This window comes from Mauremys mutica, chromosome 2 (genome assembly GCF_020497125.1).
Source record: "Mauremys mutica isolate MM-2020 ecotype Southern chromosome 2, ASM2049712v1, whole genome shotgun sequence".
NCBI lineage: Eukaryota > Metazoa > Chordata > Testudines > Geoemydidae > Mauremys > Mauremys mutica.
Window position 1 is genome coordinate 13,492,094 of NC_059073.1, and position 20,658 is coordinate 13,512,751.

A 20,658-nucleotide genomic window follows, 5' to 3' on the forward strand; every position below is an offset into this window, starting at 1 on the left:
TGGATCTTGGCACCACTTGGCACATCACCAGTGTGGTCAAGCAATTCAAGGTCCTCCTCAGAGTCTGAGATACACCTAGTGTACACCGAGTGACCTAGACAAATTGGAGGATTGGGCCAAAAGAAATCTGATGAGATTCACCAAGGACAAGTGCAGAGTCCTGCATGTAGGATAGAAGAATCCCATGCACCACTGCAGGCGGGGAACCGACTGGCTAAGCAGCAGTTCTGCAGAAAAGGATCTGGGGATTACAGTGGATGAGAAGCTGGATATGAGTCAGCAGTGTGCCCTTGTTGCCAAGAAGGCTAATGGCATATTGGGCTGCATTAGTAGGAGCATTGCTAGAAGATCTAGGGAAGTGATTATTTCCCTCTATTCGGCATTGGTGAGGCCACATCTGGTGTATTGCATCCAGTTTTGGGCCCCACACTACTGAAAGCATGTGGACAAATTAGAGAGAGTCCAGCAGAGGGCAACGAAAGCCCTGTCTGGGATGATTTAGTTGGTGTTGGTCCTGCTTTGAGCAGGGGATTGGACTAGATGACCTCCTGAGGTCTCTTCCAACCATAATCTTCTATGATTCTACATACTTATGCCCCTTGTTCCTGATGACACTCCCCTTCACCTTAATTGTGGGAATTCTGTTCTTGGTACCCACTGGAGTTTCAGAGACATGGATCCATGGAGCAGTGATTGCCAAGGTTCTATGCCATACACATGGTCTTTCTGGAACCTGTGGGACATGCCTCCCACTTTCAGATCCTCCCTGGTTCTTAAGACTTACAGATCTAGCAGATGACAGGCTAGCTCATGCAAGTAGATCTAGGAGGTTATTGTCAGTACTGAGGTTGGTTCTGATCCAAGACCCTGAAGACCAGACTCAGGGTTCGGAACCTTGACCCATCTCACTACAGGAGGATCAACCTCAGCCTCCTCTGCATTCTTCCTATTCATCATCTGCAGAGACTCTTGTCTCCTGGGATTTCTCACCTGTCCAGGATGACTACAGGGCTTGTCAAGAGCTTTAAAAGAGAGTATCTACTTCTCTTGATATTCCTGATGAAGTAGTTCAAGAGAGTTCTCACAGGCTGGTGGACATTCTGGGTTCAGCAGGACCTTCTAGAATGGCTCTACCTATCAATGAGGCCATCCTAGAACCTACAAAATCTTTGTGGAAAAACATGCTGTCTTCCTCTGACAGCTAAGAAAACTGAGAAAAGATACCATGCCTGCTATTTTCAAGCACATCCTTCACCAGGTTTCCCAGTTGTCTCTGCAGTGAAAGAAAGTGTGTGTCAGGGATGATTTCCTTCTACCAAAAGACAAAGATGCCTTGTCAGTGGAAAACTTTTGTACCACATCTTGTCTATGGTTTTGTATCTCTAACCAATAAACCTTATTGGCCAGATACAACTTCTCCCTCTGAGCCAATACCCTGAAGATCTCTGACAAGTTGACAGAGGATGCCAGACAGGAGTTCTAGACCATGTTAGATGAGGGCAAGCTGATGGCTTGGACCTCTCTACAAGCATCCTTAGATGGGGGGAGATTCAGGAAGTACATGTAAATGTTCATGACTTTAGTCCTTGGGTCCCCCATAAAAGATCTAGCAGATGATCTAGGATCTCCCTATCTCACAGAAGATGGATGAGATGGTCCACACTGAAATAATTGGAAATTTACATGTCGTTCTCTAAAAGAAAGCAGTTCCACCTTCAGTCTCTACGGGAGTGCCAGGTTTTCCTACAATAGCATAATCAATCTAGAAAACGAGGGAAAAAACACAGAAGACCTCCTCCACAATTGTCGTCTTCTGTGAGTTCTTCAAGATAGTTGGGATATCCCAACCAGATTGCAATGTACCAGTTTTTCTCTCCCCTAATTTTTCCAACAGGTTATCCCACTTTCTGTGTAGTTGGTCCCCCTAATTACTGTGGAACAGGGATACACCTTGCAGTTTATTTCCAGTCCCTCCCTCAACTTCTCTCCCTGTCCCTCATCAAAGACCACTCTCATGAGGATGTGCAAATATTTATAATTAAAAATAAATATAAAGTGAGCACTTTACACTTTGTATTCTGTGTTGTAATTGAAGAGAAGTCTGTCTGATCCACATGCTCCTCTGCAGCAATTGGCTTTCCCCCCCCCTCTTAGTTTAAAAACTGTTCTGCAACCTTTTTAATGTTAAGTACCAGCAGTCTGGATCCACTTTGGTTTAGGTGGAGCCCATCCTTCCTGGATAGGCTCCCCCATCCCAAAAGATAAGAGGGAAGATCCTTTCATGGATTGAGAACTGGTTAAAAGACAGGGAACAAAGGGTAGGAATAAATGGAAAATTTTCAGAATGGAGAGGGGTAACTAGTGATGTTCCCCAAGGGTCAGTCCTAGGACCAATCCTATTGAACTTATTGATAAATGATCTGGAGAAAGGGGTAAACAGTGAGGTGGCAAAGTTAGCAGATGATACTAAACTGCTCAAGATAGTTAAGACCAAAGCAGATTGTGAAGAACTTCGAAAAGATCTCACAAAACGAAGTGATTGGGCAACAAAATGGCAAATGAAATGTAATGTGGATAAATGTAAAGTAATGCACATTGGAAAAAATAACCCCAACTATACATACAATACTGCATACAGATGTGGTCTCTTCATTAGAAAAGGTTCAGAGAAGGGCAACTAAAATGATTAGGGGTTTGGAACGGGTCCCATATGAGGAGAGATTAAAGAGGCTAGGACTTTTCAGCTTGGAAAAGAGGAGACTAAGCGGGGATATGCTAGAGGTATATAAAATCATGAGAAAGTGAATAAGGAAAAGTTATTTACTTGTTCCTATAATATAGGAACTAGGGGTCATCAAATGAAATTAATGGGCAGCAGGTTTAAAACAAATAAAAGGAAGTTCTTCAGACAGCGCACAGTCAACCTGTGGAACTCCTTGCCTGAGGAGGTTGTGAAGCTAGGACTATAACAGGATTTAAAAGAGAACTAGATAAATTCATGCAGGTTAAATCTATGAATGGCTATTAGCCAGGATGGGTAAGGAATGATGTCCCCAGCCTCTGTTTGTCAGAGGGTGGAGATGGGCGGCAGGGGAGAGATCACTTGATTATTACCTGTTAGGTTCACTTCCTCTGGGCAGCTGGCATTGGCCACTGTCGGTAGACAGGATACTGGGCTGGATGGACCTTTGGTCTGACACAGTATGGCTATTCTTATGTTCTTACAATGTCACCTGAAAGTGAGAAAAGGTATTTGCATGGCACTATTGTAGCCCGCATCGCAAGATACTTGCATAGCAGATGCTCTAAAGATTCATATGTCCCTTCATGCTTCAATCATCATTCCAAAGGATATGCATTCATGCTGATGACAGGTTCTGCTCAATAACCATTCAAAGCAGTGTGGACCGATGCATGTTCACTTTCATTATCTGAATCACCAGCAGAAGGTTGATTTTCTTTTTTGGTGGTTCGGATTCTGTAGTTTCCGCATTGGAGTTTTGCTCTTTTAAGACTTCTGAAAGCATGCTCCACACCTCGTCCTTCTCAGATTTTGGAAGGCACTTCAGATTCTTAAACCTTGGGTCAAGTGCTGTAGATATCTTTAGAAATCTCACATTGGTATCTTCTTTGCGTTCTGTGAAATCTGCAGTGAAAGTGTTCTTAAAATGAGCAACATGTGCTGGATCATCATCCGAGACTACTATAACATGAAATATATGACAGAATGTGGGTAAAACAGAGCAGGGGACATACAATTCTCCCCCCAAGGAGTTCAGTCATAAATTTAATTAATGCATTTTTTTTTAAATGAGGATCATCAGCATGGAAACATGTTCTCTGGAATGGTGGCCTTAGCACGAAGGGGCAAACAGATGTTTAGCATATCTGGCATGTAAATACCTTGTAATACCGGCTACAGCAGTGCCATGTGAACCCCTGTTCTCACTTTCTGGTGACATTGTAAAGAAGAAGCAGGTAGCATTGTCTCCCATAAATGTAAACAAACTTGTTTGCCTTAGCGATTGGCTGAACAAGAAGTTGGACTGAGTGGACTTGTAGCCTCTGAAGTTTTACATTGTTTTGTTTTTGAGTGCAGTTATGTAGGGAAAAAATCTACATTTGTAAGTTGCACTTTCACGGTAAAGCGATTGCACTGCGGTATATGTATGAGGTGAATTGAAAAATACTATTTCTTTTGTTTATATTACTATTTTTATTACAAATATTTACACTGTAAAAATGATAGTGATCACTATACACTTTGTATTCTGTGTTGTAAATGAAATCAATACATTTGAAAATGTAGAAAAATAACCAAAACTATTTAATACATTTCAATTGGTATTTTGTTGCTTAAGGGTGTGATTAAAACTGCGATTAATTTTAATGGTGATTAATTTTTTAATTAATCGTGCAAGCTAACTGCGATTAATCAACAGCATTACTTTTTCCTTGCACTTACCTAGTTTTAGAACAGTAATTTAATATTAACAGTTAATACAAGCTAAAGATAGTTGCTTGTAATTGTAATCTCCTATGATTAAAAATCTAATCTTTGTACTTATCAGTCATACAACATTCCTCTATGCATTTGATGATGATAACGTACTTGAGAGATGTAATAACTTCATTAATACTTTCTAAACTTCAATAAAGATTGCAGGTTTAAAGTTTATAATTTACCTTTAGAAGTTCCTTATTTGTGTTTATTTTCTGGAATATGTCCCTCTCATCCTATGATACGCAAACATGTTCAGGAGTGAAATAAACCACAGATTTACCTTTTTGTGATTAAGGTTTAATTTTGTACATACATGTCTTATACATTCACATAGTCAAATCTTACAATTTTAGTGCTAGGCTGATTTACTGAATACTGTGTTTAAAATTGATGTGTTACACTATGGGGATAATTTTATTCTTTTTCAGTTGTGCTAAGTTCATACATGGTGCTAACTGAAAAATATGGTAAATATAATCAAATTGTATGGGTATATACTTCAGGGATTGTGTAAATGCTTGTAATCCAGTTGTGGGGGTGTTTACTTTGGGGACTCTGTAAATACTCAGCAAAACATTGATACTGTTTTACAAAAATTCCACGGAACCTAGAAAACTACAAACCTCTCCAAGGGGATCCACAACTCATTCACTCTGCTGGCTCATTGTATGGTAAAAGATCTGTTGTTGTCTTTCCTGTGTAACCATAAGGCTTTTAAGCTTTTATAAACAACCTCCCCTCACCATTCCTTAAATATAAATAACACTATGACTGGATTATGTAATCTTAATATGGAAACATATTTCAGTACTTCTTATTTTATACGTATTTTATTGTTTATGGGTTTTTTTTCCCGCTTGTTCTTTCATCCAATAATCTCAAAAAGCATTTTCCACGTGTTATTCATGTCTACCCTGCCCAAGGTTTGTAGATGAAAATTAAAGTTCTTTGAAATGACTGACCCACAGTCATGAAGCGAGTCTGAGGCAAAGCTAGGAACTCAGCCAACTACAAGTCACCTGCTCTAAATGCTAGGTACCATAACCACTTTCCCAACACTCATTAGGGTCTAAAGTTAGTTCTTTATTTTCTGATCTCTAGGTGATTATTGTGTTTAATAATGTAGTATCGAGAAACTCACAAATTTATTATTCTTTGTGTTAGATAATGACCATTTTCCTTATCCTAAAATAAGACTTTCCTATTCCTTAATTGTCATTCTGTTGCCAGTGTTTTACTGCATATAGCAAATATTTTACCCTAAAAAAACCTTTTTATTATAGTGCTGACTTGATTTGTAGTTAAGGCTTCCATGGAGTACAATTATGTTCTCATGTATACTTTCTCTGCATAGTAGCAGGTGCTGGATAGTTCCAATTCAGCAAAGCACTTCAGCATATGCTTAACTATATTCATTAGCTTTAGTCCATATGTGTTCTGCATGCACATTCGCATGTAAAGTCAATGGACGCTAAGCGTATACTCAAGTGATTGCTGAATGGGGATGGACTTCAGGACGTGCTGTAGTAACTAAGCTGATGCATAAGTGCTTTGCTGAAAAAGGGCCAAAAATAATATACATATTTAAATCTTTCTTTGTGTGCAGCTTTTTTTCCTGCAGCCACTGCCGAAAGGTTCTTATTATCCCTTTATTTTTACATACGTGAGTTGACTGCATGTTCATAAATGCACTTTATTATTTTCATGTGCTCATCATGTCTCTGTATTTATTCTATGCTAATGGTTTTGGTGATCAACAAAGCTGTTTCTCTTGTGCTTCGTAATATTGATTTCCCAGCACCAAGCCACGTCGTTTATCATACTATATTACATTTTAAAGTGAAAAATAGTAGAAATTTATCATTTTCAAAACACCTGTGAATAAATGTTTCTCATTAAGTAAAACACACTTTTTCTTGATGTATTGATCTTTTCTCTGCTGAATCCAAATACTTAGATGCTGTAAATTACAAGTCAAAGTTTGCACTTACACTTTCTCTCCTTATTTAACTTTTTAAATTAATTTGCCTTGAACTTGTATCAGATTTTGTTGCTTAGGTTTTATATGAGATGTTAAACTGCTTTTATTTAGTTTTTATGAGACAGGCTATGCTTTTATAGCTTCAGATTTTCAGTTGGCAGTTAACATAAAATACTATTGGTCTAGTTTCCCTGAGTTCCAGAAATATGCCATCAAAGTGTTCCCGAGGAATTTGAATGCAGCTGGGAAATGCATCTTCTTATTAAAGCTAACAATGTGACCTATACATTGAAACCCCACAGTATTTTTTTAATTTAGTAAGAGATAATGTTCCCCACTTACTTATAAGTTACCTTTAGTTGTTGATGAGAGAGTTGTTGATACAAAATTGCTCAAGATAGACAAGTCCCAGGCAGATTGCGAAGAGCTACAAAAGGATCTCTCAAAACTGGGTGACTGATCAATAAAATGGCAGATGAAATTCAGTGTTGATAAATGCAAAGTAATGCACATTGGAAAACATACAAACTATACATATAAATTGATGGGGTCTAAATTGGCTGTTACCACTCAACAAAGAGATTTTGGAGGCATTGTGTATAGTTCTCTGAATGTACAGTGGCAGTCAAAAAAGCGAACAGAATGTTGGGAATCATTAAGAAAGGGATAGATAATAAGACAGAAAATATCATATTTCCTCTATATAAATCCATGGTACGCCCACATCTTGAATATTGCATGCAGATGTGATCGCCCCATCTCAAAAAAGATATATTGTAATTGGAAAAAGTTCAGAAAAAAACAAGAAAAATTATTAGGGGTATGGAACGGCTGCCATATGAGGAGAGATTAATAAGATTGGGATTTTTCAGCTCGGAAAAGAGGCGACTAAGGGGGGATATGATAGAGGTCTATAAAATCATGACTGGTGTGGAGAAAGTAAATAAGGAAGTGTTATTTACTCCTTCTCATAACACAAAAACTATAGGTCACTAAATTAAATTAATAGGCAGCAGGTTTAAAACAAACAAAAGGAAGTATTTTTTCACACAACACACAGTCAACCTGTGGAACTCCTTGCCAGAGGTTGTTGTGAAGGCCAAGACTATAACACGGTTCAAAAAAGAACTAGATGAATTCATGGAAGATAGGTCCATCAGTGGCTATTAGCCAGGATGGGCAGGGATGGTGTCCCTAGCCTCTGTTTGCCAGAAGCTGGGAATGGGCGATGTGATGGATCACTTAATGATTACCTGTTCTGTTCTTTCCCTCTGGGGCACCTGGCATTGTCCCCTGTTGGAAGATAGGATACTGGGCTAGATGGACCTTTGGTCTGACCCAGTATGGTCATTCTTATATTCTTATGAGAGAACAATGCTACCCAAGTGATCAACTGGAAAAATACCATACAGACTTTTTCCTCAGTTCCCTTGTGTTTTAAATAGACTTAAATTTGGGAAATTATCTTTCCTGTATGATGTCTTAGATACCAAGGTGGTTGGTGCCTTAGGAATACTTAAGATAGTGATGCAAGGTAGGTGAGAGATCTTTAATTGGACCAACTTCTCTCTCACCAACAGTTGGTATAATGAAAGATATTACCTCACCCACCTTGTCTCTCTAGCATCCTGGGACCGACAGGGCTACAGCAACACTGCGTAAGATAGTGATAACATTTCCACCAGATTTAATTTGAGGGTTCAAATAGCCAACTAAAATGTGAGCTTACTGTCTACTCTCACTCTCTTTCATATGTATGTGCTAACACATCCTGTACATTACATTGAAAAGGCACCAGTTTACATCTACTATTCTTCTTTCACAAGCTTGAGTCCATATTTAATCTTTGAAATGTAGTACTGAAAGGTATCTTAAGAAGTCATCTAATCCAGCCCCTCCTTGGTATATCTAGACCATCCAAGACAGGTGTTTGCCTAACCCAGGCAAACTTTGTCATAGTGAGCCTCCCTGAGTTAAGATAAAAAATTGTGCCTCCCGTAGTTTACTAGGACAACACAAAGAACTGAAAATCCTATATTTTGCAAGAATGAGAAATAAAGTAAAAGGGTTTTGATCAGTGCAGTTATAATGTCAAAAGTACTAATTTTATTTCATAAAGCACCTTTCATGTTATCCCACAGTTCTGCTCATCAAGAGTACAGATTGCAGTAGCTAAAATAAAACTGGTGATAGTGACTGTAAAAGTGACAGAGGGCTAAAATGAATGGCATCAGCCCATAAAAAAGCAAGAGACGAGTACATTAGTGTGAGAGTAATTGGACCAACTAACTGAAACAGGGAACAGTCCCTGTTATAGAATTGATTGACTTACAGCAAGAGCACCCAACACAGGAACACATAGGCAACGTGCCTGAAGCCCAAAGGCCTTGGGAAACAGAGTGCTTAGGAGCAGCTCTTAACTTTTGCCTGCCTGTCTCTTGTGCTGGTGGGGAGGACTAGTCCCCCCTGACAGGTGCTCCCATTGAATGGCACAACAGGGCAGTGGTGTCTCGCAGTGCGCCCAGCTCTGCATCCCTACATTGCATCCCTGATGGGAAGATCACTCTGATGTGCTTGTACACTGTTCTGCCAGTAAAGATATTGCAGCTGTAACTTATGTCACTGCAGATGTCTGAAAGAATTGTTAATGGTGTCTGTGGCTCCTTTCCTCCTTGTCTTATTCCATGGGTTCAGCTTTTCCATGTGACCATGTCCTGTTCAGGGCAGCGAGTCACACGGGCTTCATCCTGGCTGCTCCTAGCAGAGTAGCCAGTTTCTACTCAAAGAAGGAAAATAGGTTGGCTTGGCATGATTTGTTTTTGACAAATCCATGTTGCTTATTGCTTATCACACTGTTATCCTTTAGGTGCATACAAATTGTTTAATAATTTGTCCGGGTATCACAGTTAGTCTCACTTACCTCTGGGAGCTGGCCCTTTTAGCCTTTATCTGCACTGGCCACTGGGGGAACAAGTGATTGACTTGACTGAACTCGCCTCCCCCACCAACTGTCTGGAGGTGTTGCGTGTTTGAATTTAATAACAATAATAACCATGTGAGAAGTCAAAGTAACAAGCTCAAATGGAATTATTTAATCAAAGATGATCAGTCAAAGGTTAATACAGCACTCTACAGAATACATAAAGAAAGTATACTGAACTACTTTTTGTGGAGAGTAAAAAGCTGACCCTGTTTCCTTCATCTGTAATTGGTGGAATGCTAGCAGTGTTCATTCCCACTCTAACTTCCAAAACCTCTTTCCTTGTATAGGATGCGAGACCGTATAACATTTTCCTTTTGGAGGGAAAAATTACTTTCCCACAATGTTTTTGGTATCTCAGTTTACCTCATTACTTAAGGAATTTCTTTTGTAATATCTCAGTTTAGCTGATAAACTATAAAGGGATTTTTAATCCAGTCATTATTACTGACAGCTGTGGCAACAGGCAATTCTTAATGAGCTAAAACATCTTTCAGTGGGTCATTATTTCATTCATTTAAAAAAATAGGTGCAATAACAACTATGTATCAATTGCAGAACCTAAGTGGATCATAGGCATCTGTTATTAATTACCCACTGTTTTATAACGTATTTCTGTAGGTCCCTTCATTAGTTTTGAGGAATACCTTCCTGATGATCTGGACTTTAGCAGACTGAGAGACTCTAAGAATTAAGGTACAGCCCAATATTTAGGCCATGTGTACACTACCAGCTAAATCGACACTGCTGTCATCGATGCAGCTGTGTTGATTTAGCAGGTCTGGTGAACAAGCTAAGTCGATGGGAGAGCACTTTCCTGTCGACGTCTGTACTCCATCTCCCCAAGAGGCAGAAGTAGACACCGCTGTAATTCAATCAAAGTTACATTGACTTCAGTTACATAATTTACATAAATGAAGTTGCCTAACTTTGATTGAATTACAGCATTAGTGTAGATGAGCCCTTAGTTACTTACATTCCTGAGCATTGAACACACACTAAGGACTTGTCTATATTACCCGCTGGATCGATGGGCAGCAATTGATCCAGCGGGGGTTGATTTTTATCGTGTCTAGTGAAGACGCAATAAATGGACTGCCGAGCGCTCTCTCGTTGACTCCGGTACTCCACTGGAGCGAGAGGTGCAGGCGGAGTCGACGGGGGAGCATCAGCAGTCGACTCACCGCAGTGAAGACACCGCGGTGAGTAGATCTAAGTACGTTGACTTCAGCTACATCAGGGGTCGGCAACTTTGAGAAGTGGTGTGCCGAATCTTCATTTATTCACTCTAATTTAAGGTTTCGTGTGCCGGTAATACATTTTAACGTTTTTAGAAGGTCTCTTTCTATAAGTATATATTATATAATTAAACTATTGTATGTAAAGTAAACAAAGTTTTCAAAAAGTTTAAGAAGCGTCATTTAAAATTAAATTAAAATGCTGATCTTACGCTGCCAGCCTGCTCAGCTCGCTGCCAGCCTGGGGTTCTGTTCACCTAGACCGGCAGCGGGCTGAGCAGGGCCTGCGGCCGGGACCCCAGATCAGGGTGGGGGTGTTTCAGGGGTCAGGGCAGAGGGCTGGGGGAGGGGGGGGTTCAGGGCAGAAGGCTGGGTGTGTGTGGGGGTTCAGGGCAGAGGGCTGAATGTGTGGGGGGTTCAGGGCAGAGGGCTGGAGGGTGTGATGGGTGCAGGGCAGAAGACTGTGTGTGGGGGGGGGGCTTCAGGGCAGAGGGCTGGAGTGCTCCGCACGTAGCGGTGCTCCCAGCCCCCTGCCTGAGCGGCTCAGGGCAGGGGGCTGGAAGGGATATGCCTGTTCCACCCCTTTCCCCAAGGCTCCGTTCCTACCTCTCTGTCTCCTCTAGGGAACTGCCTGCACGCTGTTGCTCTTTCCCCCTCCCCTTCGCTTGGTCCATCAGCTGATTGGCGCAGGGAAGCAGAGGGGGCAAGGCAGGAAAGAACCACTCTGGGGGAAGAAGCGGGGGAGAGGGAAGCTTGGTTGCTGCAGAACCAAGCTTCTGCCCCCTGCCCCCTCAGGGGAGAGCGGGGGGCCTGAGGGCCAGGACTGCAGCAGGCGGCTGCGTGCTGCTCAAAATCGGCTCGTGTGCCATGTTTGGCACACGTGCCACAGGTTGCCGACCCCTGAGCTACATTATTCACTTAAATCGATTCCCCACCCCCCAAGTGTAGACCAGACCTACATTCAGTTTTAAGGACAGAACTTTTCTGCTTCCTAGGTACAGGGGATTAAATTTATAGATAACCAAAGTCTTTTTTATGTTGTGTAATATACAAAATTGTAAAAGGTTAATACTTACCAAAGGGGGCCTTTTGTGGCCGCTGCCCAGCTGGTACCCTCCTTTCCTTCCCTGCCCAGATAGGACACGGTGCTAATCCAGCTGTTCCTGGAGGGTGGCCTGGAGATAGGTGTACTGTCCAAAATGAAAAGTCTACAGTTCTGTAAGTGAAACATCAAAGGATAATAATTGGAAATCCAGCCTACTAACTAGTTAGGCCTACCACTGTGTGGTATCTTATATTGGCTAATGATAAACTTTTACCAAATTTATACTTTTGCGTCCTATTAAAATGTTGCTGAACCAATCTGAATATGTTAAACAACCTTGATTGATACTGAGTTTGCTGGATGAGATTTCTGGTCTTTGTAAAATGTCACAATTCAAAATTCTAATGGTTTTCTGCTCCATTGTATTTACACAATTTCCCACTATTTCACTGCAACAAACTGTGACACAGCCTCCTTTGCAAATAAAGATTTGGGGTGAAAAATCTGAATAAGTTTTAAAATATAGAGTGTTTTTGGCTAAATAATGGAAAAGTTCAGTAGCTTCTTTGAGTCATTTTTTATTTTGTTCTTGTGTGGCTCCAGTTCTTTAATTATTTCAAACTAGGTTTCCACTGAAACTGTGACAATGGAATTGATTAGGAGCTTTCACATTTACTAGTTAGAATGAGAAATAACCACCTAGTGAATTCAACACTGTGAAGACTTAAAAATGTGATGAGCTAACTAGTTTATATATAGGGCCCTACCAAATTCACGGTGCATTTTGGTCAATTTCGCGGTCATAGGATTTTAAAAATAGTAAATTTCATTATTTTCACTATTTAAATCTGAAATTTCACGGTGTTGTAATTGTAGGGATCGTAACCCAAAAAGGAATTGTGGAGTGGTCACAAGATTATTGTAAGGAGTGAGGGGGCTTGCAGTACTGCCACCCTTACTTCTGTGCTGCTGCTGGCAGCAATGCTGCCTTCAGAGCTGGGCAGCTGGAGAGCGGTGGTGGCTGGCCAGGAGCCAGCTCTGAAGGCAGAGCCACTGCCAGCAGCAGCACAGAAGTAAGCACATGGTATGGTATTGCCACCCTTACTTCTGCACTGCTGCCTGCAGACCTGGGCCCTCAATCAGCAGCCGCCACTCTCTGACCATCCAGCTCTGAAGGCAGCAGTCCAGAAATTAGGGTGGCATGGTATGGTAAGGGTAGCAATGCCGCGACCCCCCCCTAAAATAACTTTGCAACCCCCCCGCAACTCCCTTTGGGGTCAGGACCCCCAATTTGAGAGAGGCTGGTCTCCCCCATGAAATCAGTATAGTATAGGGTAAAAGTACACAAGACCAGATTTCACGGGGGAAGAAAATATTTCATGGTCTGTGATGCATTTTTCATGGCTGTGAATTTGGTAGGGCCCTATTTATATAGAATCATGTTAGATGCCCCACCCACCTTCCAGAAATTTCTGTCAACCAATCCCACTCCCTCTTGACAGTTTCACCCACTCTTATCTTTTCAAGGACCAGTGAAGGTCAATTTTACTCACTAGCCATTCCCTTCAATCACCAATGACTCATGTGAGAGTCTGTACCCCATGTTCACCCCTTTTACAAGATTATGCTAAATTTTGGATAAAGTATACTGTGTATGGTATCCTTTAAAAACTCATGATTTGCTGATCATTGTTGTCCTGGTAAAATGTGTGGCAACGTTGTATGCAAAGAGACAGGATTCCACTGTGTGATATTACCAGGACATGTTCTGAAGGGCAGTGACAAACAAGTTCCCCAGAGACAAAGGGCTAGCCAACGCCTCAGCCAGGTTTCAACAAGATCAAATGCACCATCACCTGATTAAGTGGCCACTCTTCAGCAGCAGAGAGGGTATGGGCAAAATATCTACATTTTGACAAAGTAGCTTAATGGTCCTGCCCATGCAATTTTTCTGTCTCCTGAACATCAGCTGGACATGATTCTTGTACAAGAGAAAGGGCTATAAGAGGAAAGGACATGTGTCCCAAATCATCTCACCCTTGCTCTCTACCCATGGCAGCATCAACCCCTGAAGAACAAAGGAAGCAACATTGCACTGGGGAAGAGTGGGAGATCCTGAATAAAAGAGGTTCAGGCAGTAAGACTGTTGGAACATGTGGCGAGAGATACCTTTTGCTTTGTATTCACTTAGCTTGTTAAGTGAGGTGTTGGTTGCCTTTCACCTTTTATTTCCTTGTAATCAGTTCTGACTTATATGCCTTAGTACTTGTTGTCACTTAAAATCTTTTTGTCGTTAATAAATTTGTTTTTTTGTTTGTTCTAAACCAGTTTGTTTGGATTGAAGTGTTTGGGAAACTCCATTTGGGGCAACAAGATTTATGCATATCATTTTCTATTAATGAAATGATGGACTTTATATGAGCTTATATTGTGGAGGAGGCTTAAGGTGGTACAAGACAGATATTTCTGCGGGAATGTCTGGGATTGGGAGTTTGCTCATGTTTCCTGCAGTGTAATTCAATAGTGGCTGGCTATAGCACTCGTACAGTATAGCTGGAAGTGATTTACATGTTGGTGGCTGTGTGTGAGTAGACCAGGAGTGGTTGCTCTCACAGTGAAACAGTGTAAATGGCACCCCAAGTTGGGGAATTGAGGGGACCGCAGCTGTCCATCAGTCCAAACTGACCCTTGGTAATGTCAAAACTCCATCCATTCCGCTTTGTCCTTAAGATTCTGAACAGGTATATAATATTTTTTTCTCTCATTAGTCATAGTAGACATAACAAGAATCTTAGGGCTGGTCTACATTTAAAAAGCTGCACCAGTGCAGCTGTGCCACCTTAGCACTTTAGTGAAGACGCCACTATGCCAGTGGGGGGAGAGCTGCTTCTGTCAGTGTAGTTAATCTACATCTGCGAGAGGTGGTAGTTATGGAGGTTTGGTTGATATAACTACATCGCTCAGGTGTGGAAAATCCATACCCCTGAGTGATGTAGTTATACCTATATAAGGTTGTAGTGTACACCTAGTGTTTTCATTACTTCCCTTCTACCTTTCTCAATCAGTTAAGGTTTTCATTTACAGATTGAAATTGGAGCCTAATGTTTCTGTTATGAAGAAATTTCATATTATGTTCATGTAAATACTTCAGTGACAGTTTTAAAAATGAAAATAACTAAAGCTTCTACAAACAGTGCAGTTCTGGACCCCTAATTACTAGACACAGAGACAACTTGCAGGGGGTTCAGAGAAAAGAACAACAAAAATAGTTTGCAGCCTGCAGGGACTGATTTTTTCAGTGAAGATCAAAAGTTAAATTTTGAAGCTCCATTTCTTAAGACTTCTAAGAACTCAACTGAACAAAATTCTAGTAAATGTACAATAATGAACAATGCTGCAGGGGATGTTCTAGATAAATGGTTCCCAGTTTGGTCTCCGAATCAATTGTTCATGAAGTGTTTGCTAGTGGTTTGTAGAAAATTGGGTGGCTTTATAACATGCTGTTGGCTTTCCTCCTTGTTTCCAGCTGATTTAGCTGTCTTTCTTAATTTTCTCTGAAACAACACTGATCTTAGTAGTTTGGGTCTTAAAAGGACTTTGTCAACAAAGTCATATATATTAAAACTGTCTTAAATGAGCATTCAAAGAATTGACCAAAAAAATCTATTGTTTAATGGTAGCAGTCTGCCAATAAAGGTGGTGCTGGATTATACTTGGTACTTTTGAGGATACTTAGAAGTGATCCCACCTGATAGGTGACACAGACATGTGCAGATCATAAGTATAATTAAATTCTGCTCTTGTTCAACTATGCGTGCTCTTTTTAAATTTCAACAAGGTTTAATCAGAGTTAGTTTTAGAGAAAAAATTAAGATACTATAATTGGAATAGATGAGGGTAAATATAATTTTAGATTCCATAATATATGTAATTCAAATACTCTGTGTTACTAAAGCTACAGTATGTATTTATTTTTCGTTTCCAAACAGCACCCGACAATGCCATCTACTCCTTGATGTCTTCAATTCAACTGAACATGAGCTGACCGTTAGTGCTAAAAACAATGAAGACCTAGTTCTGCATGCGGGGGAATGTCAGCGGTAAGTGCTTTTGGCATTAAACAGGTACTGCTAGAGCTTTATTCTCTCAACTTTTGTGAGCTATTCATTTTTTTAAATCATTGTACAGTTTCAGAGACTGCAGTCTATTTTTGTTTCTCTGAAGATACATCTTTGAGTGCAATTTATTTTGTCTGCAGTTTTCTTCCAGTAAAATTAATTGCAGAGCACAAGGTGATTGTTACTTGTGGAGTGAAAGAATGGGTTCAGCATTGTACAAATGACATGGACTGTTGGATTGACTGGCTATGTTTTCCTAAAATGTTTATAATATAATGGCTCTTGATGCACTTTAAACAGAGCGTATTTTGATGTTGAAACCTCAGTTTTTATTCATTGAAATAGATTGAATTCACTTTATATATAATCTTTGCACAGAATAGACCTTTCTTCATTCAGTTCACTTCTGCCATAACAACCATTCTGTGAAAAGGAGAAATAGACAAAAGAAAATGGAAACAGAGAAAAAGAAAACAGGAGCTATTGCAGTAGGTTAGCTCTGTAGTCTGTTCCCTTCATTCATCTCCTTGGGCACTTATCTAGGCAGGAGCTCTTAGAGGTATTCCCATCCTCTTGTCTAACCTGTCCACTTCATAGTTGTTAGACTGTTTGTTCCTATGGGCAGGTAGCATCCTTCTTTAATATCTGGAAAGTGCATGGAACATAGTGGACACAGTCCTAAACAATTAATAAATAGTGTTGAGACCATTGCCCTATCAATCAAATCCTTCCTAAGACCCCACTTCTTCTGTGGTGCTTATAAGAAGTGAATTTATTTCATCATTGGGGGAAAATCAGTGTTTTGATGCCAAAATATGAACAAGAGGCTTCCTCAACAAGTTTATGCCTCACATACAACTAAACATTATATTCTCTGGGTAAAATATCCAGCCCCCGCCAGACTGTCCCTCTAGCAAAACAGTTATCAATTTGCATATTCTTTTCTCCCCTTCCTCCTCCCAGGTTGTGGGGAGAGGTGAGTTGGTGTGGGTTGGAGGAATGAGTCTACACAGAGTACTTCAGGAATTTAGGCAGAAAAAGGTTTCCTTGGTTGATGGTAGGGGAATCTGGCTCCTTTGCTCTCTCTGAAAGGTGTTTCATTGCCATCTTCTCCATACTCTGAAACAAAAATTGAAGATGAGATGCTGGTTGATAACTGACAAGTGTCAACATCAAGTGATGTTTTTTTCAGTTAAGATATACACTTACTTCCTTAAGAGCTCGCAGTATTCTGCTCTTTTTTAAAGGTGGGATTGACAGTCTGCCTCCAAATGACCCAGCACTTCCCTTTAAGCTTTCATCAGCCAAGAAGGCTTTATGTCCAAACAGTGTGTGGAATAGAATTTTCTGATCACATCCAGAACCTCAGTGAACACCACAGTTCTAAACCCAGATGAATTTTGGCTTTCAACTTCTCAATATCCTGCTTTACTGTCATTGATGTGGGCAACATAGTCTTAATCCAAGTAATTTTCTCTGCAAAATAACCAGAAATTTGCTCTCAGTGAGGGGTAGTCAAATCAGCCCCTGTGAGAAGGAAAACTTCATTAAACAGTTTCTCTACCATATGGAATGGTACCATCTCGAGAGGCACGCAATTATACCTCAAGACCTTAGGAAATGTTTGTCTCAATAAGTCGTCTTTGGCCCAGGATTTCTGCCATTAGCTCTTTAGCTGTCCTACACCTTGCTTCATCTCTCCCAAATCATCATTAAACCAAGGTTACTTGTGAGGATGAAACCGTGAAAGGGGAAACACTCCAGTACCATTGATAGTGGCAGATCATCAAAATAAATTCCTCACTCCTCCAGGAGAATAGTACTACTTTTTCAAGCCATTGGAGCCAATGATTTTCCATGAGAGGAGTACTTTATCCAGCCCTCTAATTCTAACCCAAACACTAGATCCAAAACTGAGTCTGCAGCTACCTAGGACAGTCCTGTAACCCTCATGTTGGCCACAAAATCCTGAATTGAATATGAAGAATCATCATCTTATGCCAGTGTTGAAATTACTGGGCACTGTCAGCCTTAGTGACTCCAGAGCCACAGCATTCAGGAAATTCATTGTTTCAAATTGAAGCTGCACTTTTGCCATTTGTTTATTATAGAATTCACCTCTTCCATGATCTCTGCATTAAATAAGACAATAATATGCAGTCTTGTGTTCCTTATGTTTAATTAAAAAGAAAAACTTTAACAATCACCAAGATGTGCCATGCCTAACCATAGTAAATGTGTGATTGTGCTGCTGTGTCCCTTGCCCTTCTGTGTCACATCCTTTCCATATTGTCTCTGAACCTCAGTCATATTTTAAAAAAACCTATAAGCTCTTTGGAGTAAGGAGTATATCTTTTGTGAAGAGCCAGCACAGATTTGGGTGGTACAAAATAATAAATAGTAGTAATTGAATCATAGGACTGGAAGGGATCTTGAGAGGTCATTTAGTCCAATCCCCTGCACTCATGGAAAGACTAAGTATTATCTAGACCATCCCTGATAGGTGTTTGTCTAACGTGTTCTTAGAAATCTCTGGAGATGGAGATTCCACAACCTCCCTAGGCACTTTATTCCAGTGCTTAACCACCCTTACAGTTAAGGAGTTTTTCCTAATGTCCAACCTAAACCTCCCTTGCCGCAGTTTAAGGTCATTGCTGCTTCTCCTGTCCTCGGAGGTTAAGAAGAACATTTTTTCCCCTTCTCTTTCTAAGAATCTGTTATGTACTTGAAAACTGTAATCATGTCCCTTTTATCTTCTCTTCTCCAGACTAAATAAACCCTCATAGGTCATGTTTTTTAGACTTTTAATTCTTTGTTGCTCTTCTCATGACTTTCTCCAGTTTGTCCATATCTTTCCTGAAATGCGGTGCCCAGAACGGGTCACAATACTCCAGTTGAGGTCTAATGTGTGTCTCTCCCCTTCCCCTCTTTTTTGCAACAGTGTTACTCTGTTGACTCTTATTTGGCTGGGATCCACTATGATCCCCAGATCCCTTTCTGCAGTACTCCTTCCTAGGCAGTCATTTCTCATTTTGTATGTGTGCAACTGATTGTTACTTCCTAAGAGGAATACTTTGCATTTGTCCTTATTGAATTTCATCCTATTTACTTCAGACCATTTCTGAATGGTCCAGATCATTTTTAATTTTAAGTTTACCCTCCAAAGCACTTGCAGCCTCTGCCAACTTAGTATCGTCCACAAACTTTACAAGTGTACTCTCTATGCTATTATGTAAATCATTGATGAAGATATTGAACAGAACTGATCCTCGTGCCCCCCCTTTGATATCCCCTTCCTGCTTGACTGTGAATACTATTAACTATAATACTATAAACACCTTTTAAAAATAGGCCTACAGCACAATGACCCTTTATTGGGACGATAAGTTTGAATAAGTAGCTCCTTTGATTTGTATTCAGGTTTAATAACTTTAATTTAAATAGTCTGAAATGCCAATATCATAACAGATGTAAACATTTCCAAGTACTTGACTCCTCCAGTAGGGTTATTTATCAAGGAAAAACTTGTTTCACATTTACATTTTTATATTATGAGCTCCTATCACAATAATGTGATTTTAGTTCCAGCGTAAAATATTTGAATGTTGTAATCTGGGTTATAAATTGCACTTTACTATGTGTATTTTGTATTAATTATCTTCTGTTTCACAGTTATAAGTACTTTTAATGTAAGCATTACTGCATAGCTCCTACTTTGCCTCCATAGTTTTACAGTTAGTATAATTGAACATCTAGACAAACTTAAGTTGCATTTAAGAAGGCCTGAGAAGATTACCAAACCCCTTCAGTGAGAAGACTGATTTTACTACCTAGAGGCCAATATGAAAAATGCAGAAATTAGCCTTTTTCAATCTTCCTTGCTGTTCGGGGACAGAGTGCATTGGTCTTCCCAACAGAGCCTTGCCACTGGATTCTCACTTGCCGCCTTTTTCCTATCTTCTGGACTACCCTTTGTTAATATCTGATTAGGTGTTTGACTTGTTCACCTCCAGTCAGTTTTTAATTCCTTGTTCTTTCTCCATCCCCAGTATCTCCATTATTTCCTTTGTCACCCATCATAAATATTTCCCTCATTTCTCTTGTTTTATCCCTACCCATTCCCCTCACTCTCCAGCCCCTCCTTCAGAGCTTGTCTATATAGAGACATATTGCATGGCCAGCCAGGGTATAAATCTACAGTGTACTAGCCTTCCACACTAACTGGTCATGTGGACCCTGTTATAATGCACTAAAAGTTCTGTGGTGCACTGTGACATACTACTGTTTGAAATAGGCTGTGGAAAGCATAAGCACTCCTTGTATCATTCCATTCAACATAGTAAAGCTTTATTTATCTGGTGTTTTAAGAAAAGTGTGCAGTTCCCTCCCTTCCCAACCACCGCTGTAATACATTAAAACACTGACTGCAACAATTGTCTTATCCTGCAAAATAATGCACGCACACCTACTGGGAATAGACATGAGCAACACATCTCGAAGAACGCCAGTTACAGAACAGGTAACTGTCCTTACTGTCAAAATAACAGTACATAATCATGCCAGTTTCAATTATTTTGGTAATTTATTTCAAAATACTTTTCAGCAAATATGTCTGTAATAATACAGACACACAAAAAAATTCCCCAGGAGTAGAGTTAAAAGAATCCCTATGACAACCCAGTTCCTGTTTCTCCCTCCCTCTCTCCCCCCCCCCCGAGCCCAGCCGGGAGCCAGACACCCATAACCCCTCCCCCCCAGAGCCCAGCCACTGGGCCCCCCCGTCCTAGATACA

The 20,658-nt window shown here is 40.4% G+C and overlaps 1 protein-coding gene across 6 annotated transcripts in view; it reads left to right on the forward strand.

Annotated features, from left to right (window-relative positions):
- The window catches only part of TRAPPC9 (trafficking protein particle complex subunit 9), an 819,600-nt gene that overhangs the window by 297,768 nt on the left and 501,174 nt on the right, over nt 1–20,658 (forward strand). For all 6 annotated transcript variants that reach the window (XM_045006039.1, XM_045006043.1, XM_045006044.1 and 3 more), the window contains exon 19: nt 15,738–15,848. In XM_045006039.1, the coding sequence (XP_044861974.1) occupies nt 15,738–15,848 (111 nt within the window). The remainder of the gene's footprint in view (nt 1–15,737; nt 15,849–20,658) is intronic.